Source organism: Polyergus mexicanus, unplaced genomic scaffold (assembly GCF_030449975.1).
Source record: "Polyergus mexicanus isolate NDT 795.1 unplaced genomic scaffold, iyPolMexi1.0 SCAF_16, whole genome shotgun sequence".
NCBI lineage: Eukaryota > Metazoa > Arthropoda > Insecta > Hymenoptera > Formicidae > Polyergus > Polyergus mexicanus.
Genome location: NW_027223336.1, coordinates 6,554,591 through 6,579,700, shown reverse-complemented (window position 1 = coordinate 6,579,700; position 25,110 = coordinate 6,554,591). Strand labels below are relative to the sequence as shown.

General features: G+C 30.4%; 2 protein-coding genes across 3 annotated transcripts in view; one reads left to right on the top strand and one right to left on the bottom strand.

The window, feature by feature from the left end:
* Nucleotides 1-23,598, bottom strand: part of Wat (worker-enriched antennal transcript) — a 36,895-nt gene extending 13,297 nt beyond the window's left edge. Inside the window, exon 1 of one of the 2 annotated variants that reach the window (XM_070309282.1) lies at nt 23,423-23,598. In XM_070309282.1, coding sequence (XP_070165383.1) covers nt 23,423-23,437 — 15 coding nt within the window. In that variant the 5' untranslated portion in view covers nt 23,438-23,598. Of the gene's footprint in view, nt 1-8,087; nt 8,424-23,422 lie in introns of those variants that run through there. The other variant, XM_070309283.1, reaches the window with a different exon arrangement.
* An 88-nt stretch (nt 23,599-23,686) lies between these two features.
* Nucleotides 23,687-25,110, top strand: part of Ance-3 (angiotensin-converting enzyme Ance-3) — a 56,215-nt gene continuing 54,791 nt past the window's right edge. Inside the window, exon 1 of the mRNA XM_070309280.1 lies at nt 23,687-23,952. Coding sequence (XP_070165381.1) covers nt 23,896-23,952 — 57 coding nt within the window. The 5' untranslated portion in view covers nt 23,687-23,895. The remainder of the gene's footprint in view (nt 23,953-25,110) is intronic.

Here is a 25,110-nt window from a genome sequence, read left to right as displayed (position 1 = left end):
CAGAGCGAGAGGCACGCTTTCTTGTTTTTGATTCTTATCATGTGCGGTCGCACGTTTCAAGTATAATTCATTTCGTTCATTAGACATACAACAGCATTGATCTCGCGACCTACGGAAACGAAATAGCCACGCAGACGTTGTATCGTTAAATAGAGATTGAGAAAAAGCACACTAGAAAGATTAAACACAATATACGTGTAAGATGTCATTAAAATTATATATATAGAAATTAATGTCAAAAATAAGTTTGTAAGGCATTTTGCCTCTTATTTTTATGCGAGAGTGAATTAGATAAAGAAACATATTGTGACAGTTTATATAGTTAATTACATCCATTCATTATAACTTTAATTTTTTTCTTTGAAATAATCTAATTTCAATGATTAAATCTTTCTCGCAAACTCTTCGTGTCCTTTCAGTACGTAATCGTTAATATCGTCACGCTATAACAAAATTAAATATAAAAATCGAGGCATGAAATAGCGAGAATGATAAAAGATCTTGATTGCGTGAAACTATGAGCAATCTCAATGTAGCATTTATTATTACCGTAATTTCATCTTTCGTTCACACAACGTGCAAGCAAGGTGAAGGCAAAGCGCACTTTTATTTTCGCGCGTCGAAATGGTTTTTCAAGACAGCGAGATAGAAAATCTTGAAATAGAATAGAAAAGATCAGACTCACGATTGCGACACATTAATCAGTCGAGCGGAAATTTGATGACAATACAATAATATCCAGGAAGAACGCGGCGCGTGTGAACTCAAGAAATTGTATAATAATACATATACAATATGTATAATTTAGAAAGAGCCACGCCGTTGCTCGCCATCGGTGGCATCGCCGCCTTCGTTTCTACGAGGTCGCCTATAAAGTGCGGCACACATGTGCGTAAGACTGTGACCGGTGAGAGATTATGTCGGCCAGATATCTCCGCGACTGTGCGGATGATTGTGAGGAAAAACCGCGGCGGCTTATTTCGCGCGCGCGCGAAAAGACCGCTCCGGTCGGTAATTTGTTTTACGGTCGCGAGAATCGATATCGCGCGCAACCGATCGATCGCGTGCAACCGATGGGTGCAATCACGCGCGTCGATTGTTCTCCGCTCCAAAGGCTTCACCCGCGCGTTCGTTACCCGCGTTCCGAGGGAGAAAAAAAAAATACGGCGCGACGTGGCGTGTCAGAGCACAACGGCGCGGTTTCATTACGCGGGCGGTATTTCACTGCGTTGTTTTGTCTCGGCGATCCTTCGTATGACACATCGATGAATATTCATCATCTATGATATAATAACTCATGCAAAGCGTGCACACATATCTCGTTATCGCGATATTTATGGGATCAGAAACAATTTTTTTTTTTTTAAGACATTGGAGCGCGTGTCATATTTGTGACACGTTGTGAAGATTTTGCGCGGTATATTAATTTATTATATCTCCGTGTATCGCGCGAAAAATTTTAAAAATTTTAATTATCTTTAAAATTCATAATCTCTCCCTTTCTATCAGAGATTATTTTCCAATTGAAAGTTATAGAATATAGATAGACTTCTATATAGAAAGCCTTTCCACTTATTACATTGAAAAATAATAATTTAAATAAAGATTTTCTGTTGCATATAAGTTTTTTGAGCGTATCTTTAAATCGATGATAGATCAATTAACTAAAATTGAAATTATTTTGATATATCAAGTTATCACACGTTAATGACTTTTTAATTTATTTATGTAACATTAATATGTCAATTATTCAATCATGGGTCTTTAGATTTTCCTGTAGAAAAACTTGAAATAAAAATTCTACAAACCGGTATAATAGACTTAATTTCACTAATATACATCTATTTTGCACATATTACATCAACGAGAACATAGTAAATACTATATATTTATCCATAAGAATATTTCTTTATTATTCTTCTTTTTATTTATTATACTGAAATAAAACAAAAAATCTCTTATTGATTAGTATAGAGTATATATAAATATATATTGTACTATTTAATGGATATTAATTTGTTACTTTTATATAAACATTATTTATTAATAATTTTGATTAAATATGTTATTACTTAATATTTATTAAGCAAAAACGCGCGCGCGCGCGCACGATTTTCAATTTAATTGAATTAACACATCTTTTGTTAATTACATTTACTATGTAAATGGAATGGATGATTCCTTGTTTACTCCTGAAAATTGATTTTATCAATATTATCAACAATCTGCAAAAAGAAAAGTTGATCTTTGAAAAAGACATACAAAAGCTTAGAGACTATATGGTCAAATATATAAATACATATATACTGTATATACGCAAGTATTGAAAGACGTACTTCCGCGTTTAGCATCGAGTGAAACGGACCGTACTTGACTTATTCCTGTCTACGTAAGCGAATTTTTACACCATCAATATTAATCGATCTAATTAAATTGCGTCTACAAAGCCGGTCTAGGAAGCAAAAATTGCATTGATAGACAAAAATTTAAAATGGTTGTTGACCACAAAATAATTTGCGATAACAAGCTCTTTAATGCATTTGTCATTGCAGAAATTAGAAATCACTTCCTTATTCTATAATCTCCGTTTCTTTTTGTATATAATTGACAGTTTACATTAATATACAATTGTATTATTGAGCATATTACCAATTACTTATAATGCACAATTAATGATATAAAAGATAGTTGAATTATAAAAGTTTAATGGAAATTAAAAGTTTAATAGAAAAAGAAAGAAAGTTTAAAAATTTACAATTTGTACAATATATTAGTTATTTTTACTAAATAAAAAAAGATTTGTAAAAAGAAAATTTCTGAATATTTAAATATTTAAATTATAAAACATCTTTCATATTTTTTACTCTTGTGCGTAAACGAAATGCACTTGCACATAACAGATTGCAGTATAAATATTTCGTAAAATTTTTTTCCTTTTTGTGAAATGTCTGCCACAATAATATTAATTTATGTTTTGATGAGTATTATATGAGAAAAACATGTTTGTTTCCTGAATATGTTGGGAGAATTATAATTCATTTGTTTTTTCATATTCTTTCATGTAAGTTAAAATATTGCAATTTCAAGATATTATCTATGTATTTCAGTAGTAGCATCAAAGATAATAGAATTATGAGATAATTGTCATTATTTTTTTTTACTAATATTGCAACTTTTATTTTTAAGTCAAAATACAAATTTGTAATTATTTTCAATGCATTTGAATGTCCAAAAATTAATAACAGAATATAAAAATACGAATATGTAATTTCCCATAATTTCACACTGGTTGAAATAAATCCAGGTAAAATCGCTGTAATTTATTTCGAGGAAATTCAAGAATTCGACTCGGAACGTTGATGTCAGCACGCAGAAAGAGAAATTACATTTGATTCTCAAGACCAAACAATTACATATCATAATTATTACAATTTAAAAAATTTTTGATTTTTAAGTTACGCGTTGCCAGGTGTATATAATTATCTTTGTTTATCTCGAAGCAATCCCGAAAGTTAATGATGGTGGACGTTTCGTGTAAGATTGCACCGTTTGTGAGAAATCTGGGAAATACCAATGTTCACGGGAATTTACCACAATTTGGCTATGAATGTTAAATTGAAAGGAAAATTATCTTGTTTGTGAATATTGAGACGTGATCTGTAACATTATAAACTCTGTTTAGTATTCACATACTTGCCTAACGTGATGCGATTAAATTCGTTACGCCAACGATATTGCAATCAGTCAACGGGAATGCGATTTTCTATGCCCGCATGAAATTCCGTTTTAACACGGACATATGGTCGACGATTTCTTCTCTCTCACAAAAGCCGATGACAAAACAAAACTGTATCAATTACGGAAAACATTTGCAATTATTACGTAAATTTCGTAAATATTTAATCGTAATGGCCAAGAAAGGAAAAGGAAAGTGGAAAAGCAGCTATGAGAATTTATTGTTTAACTTACAGTTCTTGAAATGATTAAAGAAAATTGCACGTCACGGACGACGAATGCATCTCGACAACAACATCTCTTTTGTGAGGAAAATAAATGTTACTTTCTTTGCTTCTTTTATGAGCTGAAAAGGATTCTTTCTTGCAAAATTGATTTGTTGCATGTAATAAAATTATTTCACGGTAGTTACATATAATCAAAGCCGATTTACAAAATATAGCTTAAACAAGCGATTACATGAACTAAAAATAATTTTCGCGTGTGTGAATGTGTAAGTAGTAAAATATATATTATTGTTCCTTCTCTCAAAATCAGCTTTTTGTCCGGAAGTTAAAAATGTGCTACGAAAGCTATCCCAAATAATTAAGTTATACCATTAACAAAATTTAATTCAGATTTGTTCTTTTTATTGCATCAATATATGAGACGGTAAGCGAGAGTTACAAGAGCGCATCGTTTTTACGCTACATCATGTAAAGTATTGCCAAGTGAAAGTATACGCACTAAATTCATTCTAGAAGAAGCACGCGTTTGCTTCTATGCTAGTATTACAATGATCTCGCCCTTGGCAGTAAGCCAGCTATTACAAAAAAATAAAAGGTTTGTTTCGTCGATTAATGCAATGTGATTTATGAGCAATAGTGCAAACATAATTATTGTTCACCAGTAAAGGGATACAAAAAATATATCCGTAAAATAATACTTTTGATAGCGTAACTATAATTTCTTGATAATCAAAAGTATTTTAAAACCGATACTCTATATTCTTACAAATCGATAAATTTAATTGATGAACGATTTATGTGACGTAATATCATTGATATTATTTTTTAATTTATAAAAAAATAGTCCTATGATCTTTCCTTATCAATAATTGCTGCTATTAATGAGAAATAACAAAACTTCATAAAATTTCATTAATAAGCAATCGCATAAGATTGCGATCAAAAGCAATTTGTAATAATTTTATCTCAAATGCAGATAATCTACCAATAATAAATTCACAAGCAAGATAAATAAAGAAAATTTAATTTTATAAAAAATTATGTAAAATTTGTAAAAAAATTGGAATAATAGATTTCTGAATCATAAATTTTCTAATTATATTAAAAAATGAATAGTTTCTTGTAAGAAAATAATGTTAGAAATCTTTTTGGTAAAATTTATTGTGCATTTTAAGGAAAGTTAATAAAATAGAATTGAAACATACGTACTCCAATTACGTTATGCTAAGACTGTATCATTTTTGTGTAAAGTCAGCGACTACTTGTAAAATCGCGAAGAAAATGACACGAGTGTGGCTTTCTGCATGCCATTCTTGCATTAAATCCATTCCGGCTATGTCTATAATAAACCTGACTTGATATAAATGAAATTGATTTATCTATGAAAAAACTATTTGTACTATATATATTACATTTTAAGATTTAATTACTAACTTATGTGATATTAAAAGTTTGAAAAATGAAGAGAACATTCATACAAATAAAAGTATATATTACAAATTTAAAAAGAAATTGAGAGAAAAAGACTCATATATTAGAAATTTAATATACAATAAATATTATTCGCGACAACTTTATTTTATACGCATATGCAATTGATGTTTATATAAGTATGTAAGAAAGCTATTTTCGCGAAAGTATTAATATTATTTTATTATAGCAATCGAAAATAAATATGTTTTGTATATAGACAATACTAATAATTACTTGCTAAGATACTATTAACGTTTTACAGTTGACGTGTGAATTATAGGATAAATTCATAATGTCTGCAAAATTATAGTCTATGGTGCTGAATTCCTTGAAACCTAATATGTACCTGAATTCCTCGTCGTTACGAAATTTTCATTAATAATTTGCATAATTAGTCAATATTATTAGTGCGACTTTTTCGCAATTTACTTGGAAAGATAATACTTGGAAAATATTGTTTATTTAGTAAATATTGTTGCTGCACACGACTTCAAGCCAGTTTGATTCAATATTGATCGAAGATAATTCTCAACAGTTTATTAATTAGAATAATTACATCAAATAGTTATGCAAATTGATTTAATTGCGTAATGTTAAATTTGTTTTTAATTACTCTTCACACTATTTATATACACTATATATAATTCATAGTATATATAACCATTCTTATACAATATATACATGTATCAAATCTTTCAAGTATAATTTTTAAAATCAGATTTAAATCTAATTTAATTTTTCCTCTTTTACTATCTCATAGATATGATATATAATATGTATAATATTTCAAAGAATGTTAAAATGCATAGCATAATAATAATAAATGGGAATAATAATCGATATTTGTGTATTATTTTATGTTATTAATAAAATTTTACATATTTGTAATAAAAAATTTGTATAAACAAAAAAATCGCGCACGAGAGCAACATAATTTAAATTGTAAATACAAATAATTTTAAGTTATAATTAAAATCAAAATGTTCAACACAGATAACACAAATTGGATCAATTATCAAATTTTTTTCGTGTTACAATAATATTTTATATGTGCACTAATATATATATATATATATATATATATATATATATATATATATATATATATATATATGTATATATATAACAAATAAAAATTAACAATACGATGTCATAATTTTTCACTTTCTCTCTTTTTATGACATATACGTATATATATCTTGAATTAGCCTTTATAAAGATTACTCTCTTGTGGATGTCTTGAGACGTAACCATTAAACAAACGTCTTCTTAATAGTCGCGTCACTCTTGTTAATATTACATAATATATGAACGATCTAAAGCCGGTCGAATATGTCAGTTCTACCAACAAACGATCGGACAGCCCGGGGCAAGGCCGTAAACCTGCCTCGCCACGGGCTAGAATCTCTTGAATGAACTATTACATGTTTGCAGATTTCATTCGCCGCAGAAAGGTACTATCCCTATATACCATCTTCTTCCCTACGAGAACTAATTAATCTCTTCCGTCAATTTACATATCTAGGAATTTGTGATTAATACGCATAAAGATGTGCTAAAAAAGAGCATGATAATACAAATATGAATGGTTGATGATACCAAATTTTAAATGATTTTTTATAACAGAAAAAATCAGTTCACACACAAATATATATAGTTTCTTCTTCTAAATAACTATATTTAAAATTTCTGTTTTTAAATAATCCTTATCAACGTCATTTATAGTAATTAATTAAAATTACCTAGCTATTATTTCTTTTAAGAACTAATTTAAGTAAACCCGAAATTTGGAATAATTATGACATAGAAACATTGTTATTCTGCCAACGAGATGAGATCGCGACAACGCATCGTTAACATTTTAATTCACTAATTAACGTGAATCAGAGCAATTCGTTTTCTTTCTCAATTTTAATTGTAATGACATTTATCAAGTAGATGCTGTAAACGAATCGACAGCTAGACGTAGAAAAGCATGTTTTATTTTATAATCGAACGCAAGATTCAGTAAATGAGAACGTAGAAAGTCGAATTGGAATTTTTAGAAACCTATATTTTTGCTTTTATATCTTGAAGCGATGTAAATAAAATTCTCATTCGCTCTCCTTTCTCTAATTTCAAACGTAATACTACGGACGCGGACAATGAAGCTAAAATGGAATCTGAATTTGATATGGGAATAATAAATTCGCTTTCGCTTCAAGCAGAAAGTCCAGTACGAAATTCATAGTCGCAAAAATACATCAGAATAAAATATCATTACCGTGGAAATGTAATCCATAGGATATTAAAAGAAATCCAGACACATGACACATAATTAGATAAAATCATGCATGATATGACCAATCTGAGAGAAAAACCACCAAGCAATGTAAGAGTCGACAAACTTCTGAATGCTCTACTTCTTCATTAAAGATCAGCACGCTCACGATCAGAAAAATTTTAATATATCTCTCCTCTATCGAATTTTTCACGAATCTCACTAATTCAGAACAAAACACTCTCGATTTTGTATCACCTGCGGAAGAAACAGAGAAACTTTTGATTCGAAAAGATAATCTCTCGATTTTTTCTCGATTTCCATTTTCGATTTTCGTTCGCATAAAGTATTATAGGCGCGTGGATGAAGTATCACAGACACATTGTACTTACGATTCTCATTTCTCTTTCTTTCTGGATCTTCCCGAAGCTACCGCGAAACGGAACGAGCACGTTCTCCGCGTTCCCCGTGAACCGTACACAAGTCAGCTGCCGACTGCAGTTGCACTCTCGTTAAGCGGCGAGAGCCTAGAAGCAGCTCACGGTGGTGTACCACCTGTGTCTCGCGGGGGTACGTTCCCGGTATGATGGTCGCGGATGGTAGGGGGCTCCGGAAGAAACGCCTACTACTATTCGCGAGTCTAGAGCAGAATAAATATTCCCCAAAGTGTAAATCCTAGATAATCGGATCGGATCAGAGGCACACAAGTGCTGTCCGTCTCTGCTGGCGTAGAAGACCGTTTGATTCCACGTGGGGGCCGCTTCTGGGGCTTATATGTCGCCGTTGGAGGCCATCCGCGGCCAGCTCCCTGTTCCCCTCTTCTTGCGCCCTCGCCCGAATCATTACCCTTCCGAGGGGCGCGAGCGATGGTCAAGGTGACCTTCGCCTCGCGGGTATACCGCGGATAGGAAGCGGCGAGACAGCAGAAAGATTCGATATTTTATTTTTCAAGCATGAATCACACGACGAGGAAGAAGCAAAGATGCCTTTGAAAGTGACATGGAAATATTCTTCTATATAAATTTTTTGAAATGTACATTGAAATCGAATAGCCAAGTAAAAGATTTCTTATGTAATGCAATTTAGCGAAGTAACATCGACGAATGACGCAATAGGAATAAGAAAGGATAATTTTGTTATAAATATTAGATTGCATATATGAAAGAATCATCCGTGATTTCGTTTGCGGAAAGAACGAGAAATGAAGTAACAATGCAAATTGTGATTAATGTCGGCTGAATGTCACGATTCTTTTCTTTTTTGCGACAAATAAGTTCTTTCTTGCCGCTCGATCATAAAGGAGACAAATTAGCTGGCGTAATCCTCTATGGCAAGATAATGCATGCGGCTACTTAATGTATGTTCCAAACATTACGTCTCAATGCCTATCGCATCATGCTCCGGATCGGAATCCGGATCTGTATTCCGTGAGTGCAACATTATGACATCAGCTGTTGTTACGGAACGATGCTTAGCATGCAAATCTTATCTCGAATATTTAAACGCTCTCTCCACGCCCAAAATTTTTAAAGCGATTAAAGATTAAAGACATATCAAAATTCTAAAATTGTTTAAAAATATGTCGTTCTTTTAATGCGCTATTAATTCTAATCATTGAACCATATTTGACGATACAATGATAAAAGTCTCTGAAGTTTTGAATACAATTTTATAAAATTTGATGAGAAATAGAAATCTTTTAAATCATTAGGCAAATTAATTAAGTTATTTGCCGGATTCATATAACAACTACGATGTAACAGTCGCACATGTATGATTAGCATCTATAGCATTTAAACATCTGCCGATTTTATAATGATTATCGTAATATTGCATTTAATTATCCGATTGCATATAATTGACTGATTATGGAGACACGGTAATATACTATTCTCAGGATACGCCGTGACTTCCGACGCAGGAAAAATTCTCGTCGCACATATGTATGTCATTCGTGCGTACAATAATTGCGATAATAGGGTAATCGACTAATACATCCGCGAATCATTATATTAGAAAGGAAAAACTTATCTAATCCTTATCCTTTACATAATCCGACATAATCGATTGCCTTGAAAAAAAAAAAAAAAAAAAAAAAAAAAATATCTTTGACACACTCCCCATATAACAATATTTTAATATCATAAAGATAGTGCATAAAAAATATATTACACACTATATTATTTTATTAAAGTTATCTTATTAAAGTTAGAAGAAAATATTTTTTAATTTTTATATAAAATTGAAAGATTCTTATATTGCATCTGTCGAGATCATTCAAAATCGTGAATAAGTTAGCGAGAGAGAACATGATCTCTATAACATGATGGTATAATATAATATTATAATTATGGTTTTGAACGAAAAGACGTATACCATACGCGAGATACTTTATGATTAGCTTTGCTATAGGGCTATCAACGTCAATAGCCCGCTATTTAATTAACACTTTGTTACAAACCGCTAATTGTATCTGACCCATTTATCATTGTTGCAAGTTGCGATCGTTTCATGCAATTCTTGCAATCTTGCTCGCGTCGAGAAAGTGCTTGTAGCGCAGCATCAACGTAGTTCTCGTCACGCGCGTGACCGCGGTTTCTTGACCTTCATTAAAAATGGAATTCCCAACCTTAACCCGCTAATTAGCGTGCTTTTAACCGCAACATCGTGCAAGGAAAGACGAACCAGAAATGCTTTCCGATATCGGGCTTCTAATCACGAGTCGGAACGTTAGACCTTGCATGATTGACTGTGACCCTCACTTGCCTAAATTCGGTTTAATTAACGAGGCCACTCGCCCGAGAGATATTTCGCTTTTTAACATATCAACACGCGTTTCTTCCTTCTCTTTCTCTCGTAATTTTCTCTCTCTTTCTCACAAAATGCAGTAAACATCTCTGATATTGTAAGAGAAAAATGGCAATGTAAACCGTCAAAATGGCGATATAAATGGACACTAATTCTTTTACTATAGCAAATACAATTCTGTAATGCTAAGATACTGATATTTTGATTCGCGAGTTGGATTTATTGTTATATATTGACTATAATACACATTATTTTTATATTTTTTAAATAGAATTGACTTTTTTTATCTTAGATATATTTTTGAATTCGTTTCGATTTCATTCTGCTTCCTGACCAAGCGAATTAAGACGGACCGAAGGGAAAATCTCGATCGATCGATCGAGGACGTGCTAATTACCGTGAACGAGGCATTGTCGTAAAATTGTATAATCAATTACAGGAACACCGTAATGATACTTATAAAAGTATAACAAGGCCATTGAACAGAATATAGTTACGAGAGATGATTAAAAAAAAGAGTGAACTGTAACATTTATGCAGAATGTAATGAGCAATAATTTTTTTATTGCCAATCTACTTGTTAATCCACGCGAATGCATGAATAACCTGACGCATCTAATATAACATGAACGAATGCAGAAATCCAGTTATTATCTATACGATCTTACCTGTCGACTGGTTAATCACGTTCAACTTCATTTTATGACAGAAGTAGGAACGCGGAAGTAGTAACGTCATCGATAATTTAACATGATTGCAAAAAAGATTAATTATTGATATATTAAATTACCATAAGAATTATTTCTTACGTTACAACGCAGCATTTTGCATATATTCGCATTTGTCGTAGCCTTAAATTTTTTTGCATAAATTACTTCAGTAATGAAAACAACAATTAAAAGTCTGCTAAGTCTAACTAAAAAAAAAAAAAATATTGTTACACAGTTATAACTATATACTGTTATTAAAACATTAATTAGATTTAAAAGATAAATATAAATACTATATAAATGCAATATTATTTCTTAACTTGATAAAGAGAGAATTTTTTCGTTCTTTCATTGTTATATAAGTCCATTGTTATATAAGTAATTACACCGTATAATATTTAATCATTAATTTTTAAACCAAGGGTACATCTATGACTATTTTATATATTTATCAAAGAATATATCCTTGCTATCAAGACTCATTTTCCAATCGCTATGGATAGCAAGCATAAGACTTTGTCCTCTGTCTGATACTTCTTACTGCTGTTTTGCTACGTCACGCGTTACACTAATTAACTCTCAATTATTCGCATAATAATAAACATCACCGTTGCATAATAAATGCGGAAATAGGCACTATTCGATAATCGAGGTTATTCGAAATGTTTCAAGCTGATAGATGAGCGCGTCGTTTACGAGAAATGTCCCTAAGGATCTCCAGTTGGAGAGGGACCGCTCAGGGAGCGAGTCTAACGAGAGCCTGTTCATCGAAGGTAACGGCGCGACCTCATGAAAAGTGCATTCGTACCGCTAATTATCTACCTTCGGCGCGCACAACACCGTCTCACAAGTAACGAACTGGCAATTTACTAAACGCGTCACGCGTGTTGAACGTCCATGAGCTAATTTCGTTTTTAACGGAAATTCGAAGAGTACCTACTTCCGGCGGTGCAAAGACGTAAAAAGATTATTCATGGTTTTCGCCCAATTTCTAAAAGTAAAGCGATATGGCGAGAACGATAATCATCCTTGATGTGCGCGTAGAATGTAAGGTCATTTATGAAAGTTCGCTTGCCAAATCCCAATGTCATATTATTGGATATATTGAAACAGCGAATAATTGTAAAAAATTAGTTTAAAATGATTAAAATCACTTAGGACGATCGTATCTAATCAGATAATTCCTCGTATGCAACGAATTGTACGCGGAAAATAATTCTATATGTGATAAAAATATAATACAATAAAAAAATCGTAATTATTATTATTTTATTTTAAGGTAGAATAATAATAATAATTACAATTTTTTTATTGTATTATATTTTTATCGTATATAGAATTATTTATATATATTATTTATATATTTATATATATATAAAATATCTTAATGTATTATATTCTGTGGGATATTAAATTTCGCTCGCTACATTATGATTAATTACGAAGCAAAGTCATGTTTTATAACAAGATCAGATAGTGCGCATCGAGTTTTCCTAGATTTCTTCTTTTCATTAGTTCCGGTTAATGGGTGAACGTTCCTATAAATCACTTTACGGCAATTCCGGTATATCAAGGACTGCAAGGAGTGCGTATTCAGTTTATAGTTCGGTTTGTTCATTTAAGTGACGTCTTGGTGCTACTTATTCTCGAGATCCACTTACTAAAGCCTTACTGATCGAAATAATCAAGATCATATAAATGAGAGACTCTTTCGGATATAATGATATTCTCTTGGGTTAATGTTAAATTAATAGTTCTTGTGAAACATTTTCTCTAAATATATTTCATTATACTTTTAATTTTTATATATGTTTTATATTTTTATATTAATTTATATATAAATATTTATTTATTGTTACTATACATAAATATTTATTACATAATTATTCGAATAATGTTATTAATTTAGATGTTAGCATGTGCCAAAATCAGAATAATTATAATTATCTATGACTTGGTAACGCTTGCAATTTTACGCATGAAACCACGGAACAATGGCGAAAAAAACATTTCTAGTTCCGGTAAATACCACATAAAATTAAAAAAAAAGAAACAATTCTACAGACACGTAGAACGACATGTATAACACGTGCTACGCTAATCAGAGATCAATATCTTGGCATTTGCAGAATTAATGATCATGGTCATTCAAGTTGGTCGAACAAATATTAGTTTAGTGATTCGGACAGAAGGCAATATTATACACATATATTGATATGTAACTTACATTGTATGTTGCAATTATACTTTGAATTATTTTGATTAACATTGCTGATCGTCGCACATGCTGCAATAATTATATACCAGGAAATACCGATCACAGGGAAAAATATAAAGCAACGAATTATTGAAGCATGTGCGACGATCAGCCCGGAAGTGTTAAGAAGAGTACGTGCTTCAGGAATTTAACGACTGCAACATTGTATCGCAAACGAACATCACTTCGAGCATTTCTTATGAGATAAGATAAGAATCATTGTATTACTTCATTATTTAATGCCAAATAATTTTGCATTACAGGTCGTTGAAATCGTCTGAACATCCGCTATTACACCAAAGATAAAAAAGTATAGCATGTTATTTAAAAAAATGGAGGTGATTTGAAAATCTGCGAAGCACCTCTACTCATAGAAAAATTATTATATCATTGTTCTTTTGATACCGTATAATTTTCGTTATTACAATATTTCTAAAAATAGTGGAGATATTCCAGATGGGCAGCGGTAATGTACCTGTATGCTTATATATATATGTGTAATACATGTCTGTACATCTCATACATATAATCTTCTTTTACAAATATTATAGAAGGGCAAGAGTCGAGAATACCAGAAAATAATTGCTCTTACAATTAGAAGGAGTAACTTGGAGAGAAAAAACACACCAAAAATTATAAAATAAGATGTTATTACGTGGTTTATATAGAAGAAAAATAGAGTTAATAATGGCTCAATACAGATCACAAATCCAGCATTTCCCATCGGTCCTGTTCGTTCTTATACAATCTTTCGAAATATTCGATTGTTATAAAGAATTGCTACGACCGGGAGATCTGAAATTGAGTTGAATGATACATGCAACAAGAAACACGTAAACGAGGAACGGTGTCGTAACAATGTCTACATAGGCAAGTCGTAAAAATTAACCCAATTCTCGTGTACGGACAATGTGTTGTAAAGTCCGCGCTCTTGTTTTCTATTTATGTGAAGAGTTCACAAATGAGTGTTACTAAACAATTTTCGATTAATCGCAAAATATTAAAAAAAAAAAAAAAAAATACATCTCTAATAACTTGCAATAATAATGTTGTATTGGTATGACTCTCTGATCACAAAATGTTTAGAGATCCTATCAGATCAAATGACTTGCATCTATATAAAGCAATCTGTTTTTCATGCTACTCATTTCATCGCACGCATGCACAATCAATTCTTAAAAAAAAAAACACGTAAAGTCGATTCCTCGAAAATATTGAATTTATGTTCTCTTATCTCTTTTCCCTGATACCAGTTATCTCGATATACTGTGTATTATTTCATATCGATAAAAGAATCTATCATTGAGAAAAGATGTGTAAGATATAATTTGACAGCTTAAATATGGAGAAAGTTAATATAATGTAAATAATTTTATTCGTTTAATGCGAGTTAATATCATTGCATTTGCAGAACAAAAAATATTGTAATAAACTTTTTGCAACAATATGTTGAAAGATTGTTAGACAAATATATATAGAGATTGCGTATCTTGTCAATTTTTTTTTGTTTTAAATGCACGTCAAGTCTGTTCACGACATGTTGCTTTCGCTAACGGGCTGGTGATAGCCAAAGTGCGCTTGCAACATGTTGCTTTCACTGTCAATAGAATGTTAAACATAAAAATTATTTAAACAAAAGTATTAGAAATAGCATTTTTATTACGATTAAATGATGAGCGAGCAACGATAAAATAAAATTTATTAGAGACGCTTGTATAGAAAAATCTTGATATAAAGATTGAAAAAGAAAGGAATATTGCTGAGAAATAATCTTAAAAGTTTTTTACACAAGTTTTTTATACTTTTCCATACATTTATTTAAATAAAAATTATTTCTAAACAATTCTTATTTATAAAATATTATTCTCCACCAATAAAATAGTTGAAATACATGAATAACACGCGCGCGCATAGCATTAATATAATTTACATACTCGCCAAAGATTGTGACAGTTACACGCATGCGTGTAACGTACAACAAATCAAGTAAATCAAATAAGAATCTAAATTCAGTTGGAAAATTAATACAATTAAATAATTAAATTAATAAAAATATTATCGTTATTTTAGCAAAAGTTTTAATAATTCAAAAAATGATTTTTATTAATTATTCTTATTATAATATATATATATATATATATATATATATATATATATATATATATATCTTATCATATATACTTTTACTAAAAATATGAAAAGTATTTCCTAAAAATACTATAACATAATAACTTTTTTCGTTGCACCATACAAGAGGAAAATTCATTATTCAAGTGCGAGTTAAAATGATTGGGATTTTGTTCTTTTACATGTCACATATTTCGATAGAAACTATTCGATTGAGTAAGTGGAAAGTATCAAGCGTGATTCGCTGAAATTTGCGTAATAACAAATTTCTATAGATAGTCAATGATTTGACTTGACGATTGCGGCATTGTTACATTGGCACATATAGCATATATTGTATATTAAGCGTTGATAATTATAGTTTATATTTTATAATTATAGTTTATATATCAATGATTCTCTAGACCTTATACAAAAGTTAATTTAATGTAAATAAAAATGAGTATAATTTTAATGTAAATAAAATAGAAACACAGTAAATACACAAAGTAACAGTAACATATAACATCAATGTTATAATTTCCCATTTAACAATGTAATTATTACATGTTGTATTGCAGTTACATTGTTTAGGGAAATTATAACATTGATGTTATGTTACTGTTGCTTTGTATTTATGGGGATCTTTCAAAACTTACATATCTTGCAGGAATTTGATTTACCAGAAGACATTGCGAAACGAATAATCCCATGTTCAAAGATAAGGCAGAATTCTCGTCTGAGTTATTGCAATGAGTTGTTGTTACCTTCTGTATCTACTTCTACACTTCTCTGAAATAATCTTTATCCAATAAAACGAATTTTTGTTTTTATAATTTTGTAACGTTTTGCAAAATTTGTCCATCCATATACGGATGTAATGAAATAAAATAAATATATAATTTATATAATGAAAGTATAACTTTGCAGGCATGTTCTTACTTTTGTTAGTATCACTTTATGGTTATTCATTACCAGCACACGATAAGATGAAGAACGTCATTTCTTTTCTCATTTCATACTAATCTTTCAAGTTTATTTGTCGATGGCGACACTTTCAAATTCATTTTTTTTCTTTTTTGTAAATTTTAGTTTAATAAAAAAAGATTATTAAAATTTATTATCAAATGAGCTGATTAGCAAGCTGATTCGCTGATTACTAAATATTTCTTATAAATTTAGTAAAGTATTGATTTCTTTCATATTAAGGAGTACTTCTCTCTATTTGTTTATACTTATAATATATTTATAATAATCTATTCATGTCAAAAATAATTTCTAAAAATTTACACATACTCTACAGTTTAATGCAAGATAAGTTTTATTGGGTTATATTTTTTTTTTAGATATATTTAATTATTTGCTAAATAACTAGAAAATATATATATATATATATACATGTCAGTAAAGTATATTTAAAGATGATTAAAAATGAATTTTTACCGCGTCATTCAGCTCTAGGAAATGATCTCTCATTTGTCTAACATTATCGTATACTGCATAATTATTATATTGTAATTGTTTTTAATGATTCACTCAAATCGTGACAGTTTCTACTATTCGGAATCGCAGCAACGAATTTTTGTCCTGTAATAATCATCACTGGCATTTCCGGTGTTTCATATTGATGACACGACCGAAAGTCATTAATGCATTCCCTGAGGCGTAAATTTTTGCAATCATATATGTTGAATACAAAACATCGCAAAAACTTTAAACAGTATAAGAGAAATACTATTTCCTACAATAACGATAAACATTTATACATAGAATTTAATACATACTATAAAAAATGTAATTTTTCTATAACGTTTTGTGTTTTTTTTTTCTTTTTTTTTTGTAAGAAATCATGGAGAAAAATTTTAAAAGTATAAAATGTGTTTATTCTTTTGTTACAAGTAATACAATCATTTTAAAAATTAGACATAATAACATTGCTAAATTGATACAATGATTTCTATAAACTTGAATTGCGAAGACTGATGTTTAAAAAAATTTAGACAATCTGGTTACTTTCACTGATTTACGTAATTGAATGTGAGTATAATTAATTTTCGTTCTCAACCTGAAAATAATGACATTTTACAATAATATAATCCACGTGCGTCTTGAAACTACTGCATTCATCGAGCATTTTCCTGTCCTTTGAGATAAAATTAATTATCGATGCCATTTTACACACAAAAGAGAGAATTAAACACATTTTTATAAAAGAAAGCGACAACTTGGTCAATGTCATACGAAAATTTTGTAATTATCGATACTCTTTGCATATTTTAATATTAATTTTTATTATAATTAGTTCTAATTTGAAGATTATTATTGCAATAAATTTTATTGTAAGACAGAAAGATGCAAGGAATACAATAGCTTTAAGATGCATTATTATGCACATAAATTATATTATTTTAATATGTATTTTATTAAGAATATATTTATAATATCAATATGAATTGGTTTTAGTCGACAAGTAATAAACTTGTCTTTCTGTATCTGTTGCGCTACGCTTGATTATCTCTGGAATTAATCTTCTTCATTATAATTAATAGCAATTTGACCACCGCACATATCACCAGAATACGAATACGAATTATACATATACAAATATCGCATCTTGATCTCTATAAGGTCGTCGTCTATTATAATTATTTAAATAAAATTTCTTATATAAATTTTATATGAGAGAATTAGTCTTTACAAAATCTCTCTCTTCTATATCAAGATAATTTAATGTAATTCATAGTTTTAACTGTAATTATTATTTGTTTTGAAAATTTAAACTTAAATTCCTATATTATCCTATAGGATAAAACTGTCAAAAATATTAACTCTTTATATAAAAAAGTTAATGTTTATTATCACGTATAATATCAATATGACAAGATTATTTTTTATATGAAAATAAAAAAAATCTTCTGAACACTGTATTTACGACACTTTAAAAGAATACGTATATTCTTGAAATAAATAATGTTAGAGATATAAGCTTACTACTAAAGGATGCAAAAATATATATTCAAGATTTATGCCAGAGGCAATATTGCGCATTACAATGAATGCATGCGCATGCGTTTTGAATTAATAAATATAATTTCATAATTACACTGGAGTTGACTGAAAGAATTTATGAAAGATTCCGCATTATAAAATTCATGAGAAAAACAATAAAGAATTACAAAATATATGCCATGCAAATTTCAACGATCCTTTGATGTTGCGTAACTGACGTGTATCTCTCGTTAAATAAATTTTTTATTCTTCTTCGTGGTCCCGCGTTTGCCGCATCGAGTCACACGACATACATATCGCAGTTCGTAGTTCGTGTATGTGGAAAAAAGAAGGTTGACTCTTACTCAATCGACGTGATTCAGAGTACGCAGGGTCGTGAGTACCGGGCGACAAGCAACAATCTTCGTTAATGACTACGTAATAATACGATAAAATTGTCTTAAGCGCGCGAGTCAAACAGTGGTACATGAAAAATTTTGTACACGGGAAGACAATTTCGTATTACGATAAATTAATCTTTAGAAACGTATCCAATATAAGAAGAAACGACAGAGACAATCGTTAATGATATTGTCATTTGCAAACGTTTGAAGGAGTTTCATTAATTATAAATAATCTTTCTTTTGATAATTATAATGTTACAAAATATGTTCTTCATCCGCGCTTAACGTGATGATCGACAGAATTGGGTAATCCCGTATTGCAAATTATTTCCATTTTATTTGCGAAATCGAGACCTAACCGAGAGACTCATAATCTGCCATAACCGGTATTCACGAAGAAAAATCATATTCATCTTCATTTGCATTCTAAATGCGACGAGATATAAATATCATATATAAAATACATTTTATAGTCTTGTTTTCTTGATTGCATTCCGTAAGAGTGCTTTGTCAGTAGATACTTAACGCAATATGAGACCAGCATACGTGATTTTCCGCAGCTGACGATTTATTTAACGTAAAACTATTTATGTAATAAGTTAGCTATATATTGTATATTACATTTCCGCTTTATTTATTTCTCGGTCATAGTCAACGAAATTACCTTGAAGACTGACGACCGCAATCAGACCAGTTTCTTATTGTTATTCGCGATTGAGTTCATGAAATCAATTTTACGGCATCGCGGAAATCGTGATTTATTTCTTTCCGCATGGCTTGCTTGTTATAATATTATTTTTGTACGTTTCTCATTGAAGAGAAACGTTCAGCGAGGCACTCGCGATTTTCCGGATTCTGCAAATCGATGAAGAATTTTGTCAGCTGTTTGAATAATCTTCCATCCGCGCTTTGTCGCGCTTTCCTCTTCATAATTGTTAACAGAGTTTGCGTAATACCGGTTACGCGTCTCGACGTTTTCCCACGTTCCCTCTCAGCGCTAATAGATAAATAATTATCCGCACGCATTACAATCACATTTATTTTATCGCGTAATGATATGCACATAAAAATTTATAGTTTCATAGAGATATATACATCTTATTAATTCCAAGGTTTTTCAAAGAGGAAAGCTTCAAGAAGAAAATCTGCATCGCAAAAAACAATGAATGATTTTTTTTTCCTTTGTTCTTTTCTATTTTTATTACTTATCTTTATATTGTAATATATTTAAATTATTGCTTACATTAATTTTTATATAAACTTAATTTAGAATTATATGTTTCCAAGTTATATGAAATATTTTAAAGATACGATTTCAGGAACGACAAATAAAGATTTTAAATTAATTTTTCATAATTTTTAATGACTCCGCGTATTTTCTTCTTAAACGTATATTTTTTATGATTAATATATTTGAAGTTTCATCTAAATTTTGTAGATATAGATTTAAAAAAATAGCAGATTTTACAACGACGTTAAAAATAGAAATGATACGACAATTGAGAGGATAACTGACGTCAATGAAATAGAAAAGATCGTATTTATAGGGCTGATACCAAAGCCTTACAAACACTTACCTGCTTTGATGAAAGGAAATTGAAGAATTGGCTGTAACTGTATATATGAATAACAATGCTCGAAAGTACCGGTAATAATACTCAATGCATTTCCGTCAATTCCTTGTAGTCTGTGCTACTTACATTAGCATTAGATTTCGACAAGTTGCGCAAATATTAACGTAATATCATCTTTTCTTTTTTTAGGAGTCTATTCTTTTACGCTGCGACAATGTCGATTAAGATTCGACTAAAAGCGACAAAAAGAGTCTTGAAAGACGTACAATTGCACCGTATAAATATCCAGCAAACGCTATATTCGCACGTACTTGAACCTAGAGTTGTGGTCGGTACGTGAGACTGATGCTCGCATTATCTGCCAATGAAATTAGCATTAGCGAAGTCTCGGCACGCACAGAACTAGCATATGCTTTTAAGTAAGATACCTGCCCGAGTATAACATTAATGTGAGTGGCATTGAAGGGTAATTCCAAGGCGTGTGTGTTGACTTAATTTTATGGGGTAGAATTTGCCATCTATCTTGATTTAGTCATCGTACCTTCCATATAAAAGCTATCATTATCATTTATATTTACAAAATATCTAAATAAAAACATAATAATATTATATTAAAACGAAAAAAAAATTAATAACCCTTAAAATTCAATTAATTATATATATAATAAAATTTAAATAATTTTTAAATAATATTGCAAAAATAATAAAATTAAATTAACTAAAAAGAAGGATTTTAAATTCTTTACTGATATAAATGGAAAAAAATGGAAATTATTATATATTTTTGAAAATATTACAATTATATATATGATTGTAATATTAATGATAAATATAAATAATAAGTTTTAGAAAGATATATATCTTTTTCCAGCTTAACGTCCTGATAAAAGACATGTTTGATGCAGATAGCTCAAAACTATTTAAGAACTAATTATGTGAATCATATTTTCCTGTATTATATAATATTCACGATAAATATGTAAGCGTGTTATGTAAATGGATATATACAAGCTAGTTATATACAATATATAGCGACGCTATACGGCACGGAATATGCATATATGTACTTAAACTTCGCTATAACTACTCAAGGTCTGGTAAAGTGGCCTAGACCATTTGCAACTACATACATTCCAGATCATCGTGAGACTATCCTGTCTCAAGCATCAGTCGCGGTTGGGCGTGGTTGTTTATGCTTTTTATTATTGCAAACCGCTGCCATATTAATCACAATTCTTGACAGATAACGTGTGGTCACTATCAGACTTAAAGAGAGCGCCAATCACGCATAAAAGCGAAGTGGAACATGTAGTTCAAGATCAGTCAGATCGCGGTCGCGCGTGACGAGAAACGTTTGTACAGTACGTATGTGAACCGATTTATATCTGCGTTTATACGTTGTAATACACATGTACGCATGATGAATTGATTCGCATATATTATAAATAATTAAAATTTTTTTTTTTTTTGTTTGTTTGTGACGCACAGCATCCGGAGAATGACGATGTTCTGGTAGCGTTGGGACAAATTCCTTGTCGATGAACGCGATAGATGCGATTAGTTGAAAGATCCAATCGTTGCAACAAATGCATGAGTCCAATTTAATGATTTGCCGATTTCTCTTCATAATGTAAGGTTTCCTCTTGAGTTTTAACAATAGTGCCATAGTTCTCAGGGGAAAGAGAGGTCGATTTGAATCAGGAAACAGCACGTATATCGTCGTAATCTTGATGGGATTAAGCATAATTATGCGGATAGACTCGTAAGTCATGAGTCATCTCATAATTATAAAAATTGCGAAAGAGTCAGTTTCAAGTCAATGCTTCGCGGAATCTGTTCATCGATGTTTCATATAAACACGCCCTTCCGACTCATATATGAATGATGCACAGGAAGTATTACACTCGCGATCTCTCTCTCTCTCTCTCTCTCTCTCTCTCTCTCTCTCTCTCTCTCTCTCTCTCTCTCTGTCTCTTTTTCTCCCTCCGGCTCCCCCTCACTCTTATTTATATTTTGCTAGTCATTATTGATTCATTGTTAATTATTAATTTAAAATGTTTAGTTTAATACCAGAATGATGTAATCTAATGAAAAAGATATCAATTATCGCAGTATTATCTATGCAAGATATCAATATATACAATTAGCTTCAGTAATATTTTAAACAGATCAAATATAGTAATATACAAATCGATAAATTTGGTAAACTAAATAATGATAAAGCTTTTCTAGAATTTTCGAATTTTTTGTTATTTAGTGATAAAAGATTGAATATTCTTTATTTCTATTATTTAAAAATGCATCAACGATTATTATTTACTCACTAATATGATTTAAATTTTTTAGATACAAATTTTTAAGAATAAATTGCTGCAAAGTTTCCATTTAATTGTTATTATAAATATATCTATTAAACTTTTGACATATCTATCTAAATTTTATCGTGGCTACCAAGAACATATTTATTATTCTTATTCTGAGTAAGTTTCAACCTATCCAAGAGATATACTTTTCTATAGAGACTTGAAAAATTAATCTAAAATGTATGCAAAGTTGCGACGAGCAGACATGCACTCCGATAGACAATGAATCTCATTGAGAGGAGTCGACGACTGACTCTTGTCAATGTGAGAGCCTCAGGTTGTCGCAATCAACAGCCGGTTGGCCCTCGACCCCTATCATTCCACTCTCTCATCGTTACCTGACGTTCTTTTTGTAATTGCCATTTTTACACGTTAGACACACTTTTTACGAGAAATAAAATTTCATGCTAACTTTTATTCTCGTGAAATATATCAAACAAAATTTTGGCAATGTAAAAAGAATTCTCTCTATCGTCATCTATTTTTAAATAACATTTAAATACTTTTGTAGCCTTACAATTAGTGTCTGCATCTTCTCTCGCGATCTGTCTGCCACCTTATTCCTTATCCAAACATCGTTTCTTTCCTCCTTCTTGTTCGCACGTCAGATGCCACAGAACGCAGCTCTTCATCTTCCTCTTCGTCCTCGGCTACTTCCACTTACTCCCACGACTATCTGTTTGAGCAGCAACGATACCGACAAACCAACAACACGAACAAGGTATACGCGAATTCCCCACTTCTTTTGCTATACATGACCTCCCCGTGGTCGCGTTCGAACAGCTTTGCAGGGATAAATGTACACTTGACGTCGACCACGGGGCTTTTAGTGTCGGCAGAACAAAATCGTCGCTCGTGTTAGTCGTGCTCGATCGGTGGAACGGAATTTTCTACGACGACGACGACAACGACAACGTCGTTGCGTGCAATCGGTCGACGATCGTGAATGATTATTATCGAAAATTAAAAACAGTCTTATTTTTAAGACACATGGAGTTTACTGTCAGTGAGACTGGCAAGCTGTTAAATCACGCTAGCGGAAGCTTCGTAAGTCTTCTCTCATCAATGTGGCTATCTTCCATACAGATTTTAACGCTAGAAGAGGTTCGGCAATTGCTATTCATCTTTTATTTTGATGGGTAGCGTAAATGGCGATTTTTGTATTCTAGAAAGTTGTATAATTCTAATTAATAATAAATCATCAAGTTTTACGAATCTTATAAAAAATTAGAGGAGATATGAATAATAAAAAGATGCTGCATCAAAATAATAAATGTGCTCCTTCTTATGTCGAGAGGAATATGGTGGATGTCTAATCTAATTTACGAAATGAACGCGTGATTAAGTAAATTAACACACTTAATAGTGAGAACATAAACGAATCTAGTGTTACAAACTGTGTCAACATTTTTCATACAGCAAAATTGAAAACATATTATATAACAATAATTAAATATTAGCAGTGTGTAAATATATGCAATTTAATTCTTTCATTCTAATCATTCATACAAACACATATCAAACATAATAACATATCAAACACAAATTTCGATTTTGCATAGTATCTATTTATATATTAATATTTAATTACTTTGATATATATACGAATGTATATATGAATTTAAATATATACACACAAATCTTATCTTCCCAAAATTTATAAAAAAAAATTTTTGCATTTGTAGTCAACTAAAAACAAGATTGTTAATATTATTTAAAACAATTATTTTTAAAACAATTATTATTCCAAATAATTTTAAATAAACTTTGGTTTTCAGTAGCTGTGACATTAATTAAGGATAGAGTTAATTTTGTTATATGTATTTCATATTTGAATTATATATTGTGATAACTTTTATATCAGAATCACAATCATTACATTTGAGAAAACAAATAAATTTTGCACGAAATTTTTATAAAATACAATAGATACAATACTGTCAAAATGTTTTGATGCTTATAAATTATCTACATCTGCTAGATTCTAATGCCCAATACTTGTATTCTCAAGTATATGGTAAATACACAGTAATTACCTCGTTTTAATTTTCGTATAAGTATACTATCAAATTATTTAAATTTTATATAAACTTTAGACACATTGATAATAATTTTATCAAAATATTACGTTATTTATTTACATAAACAATATTAAAATACGTTTATTTTAGCAGAAACATTAAAAAACAGTAAATTAACTTATTT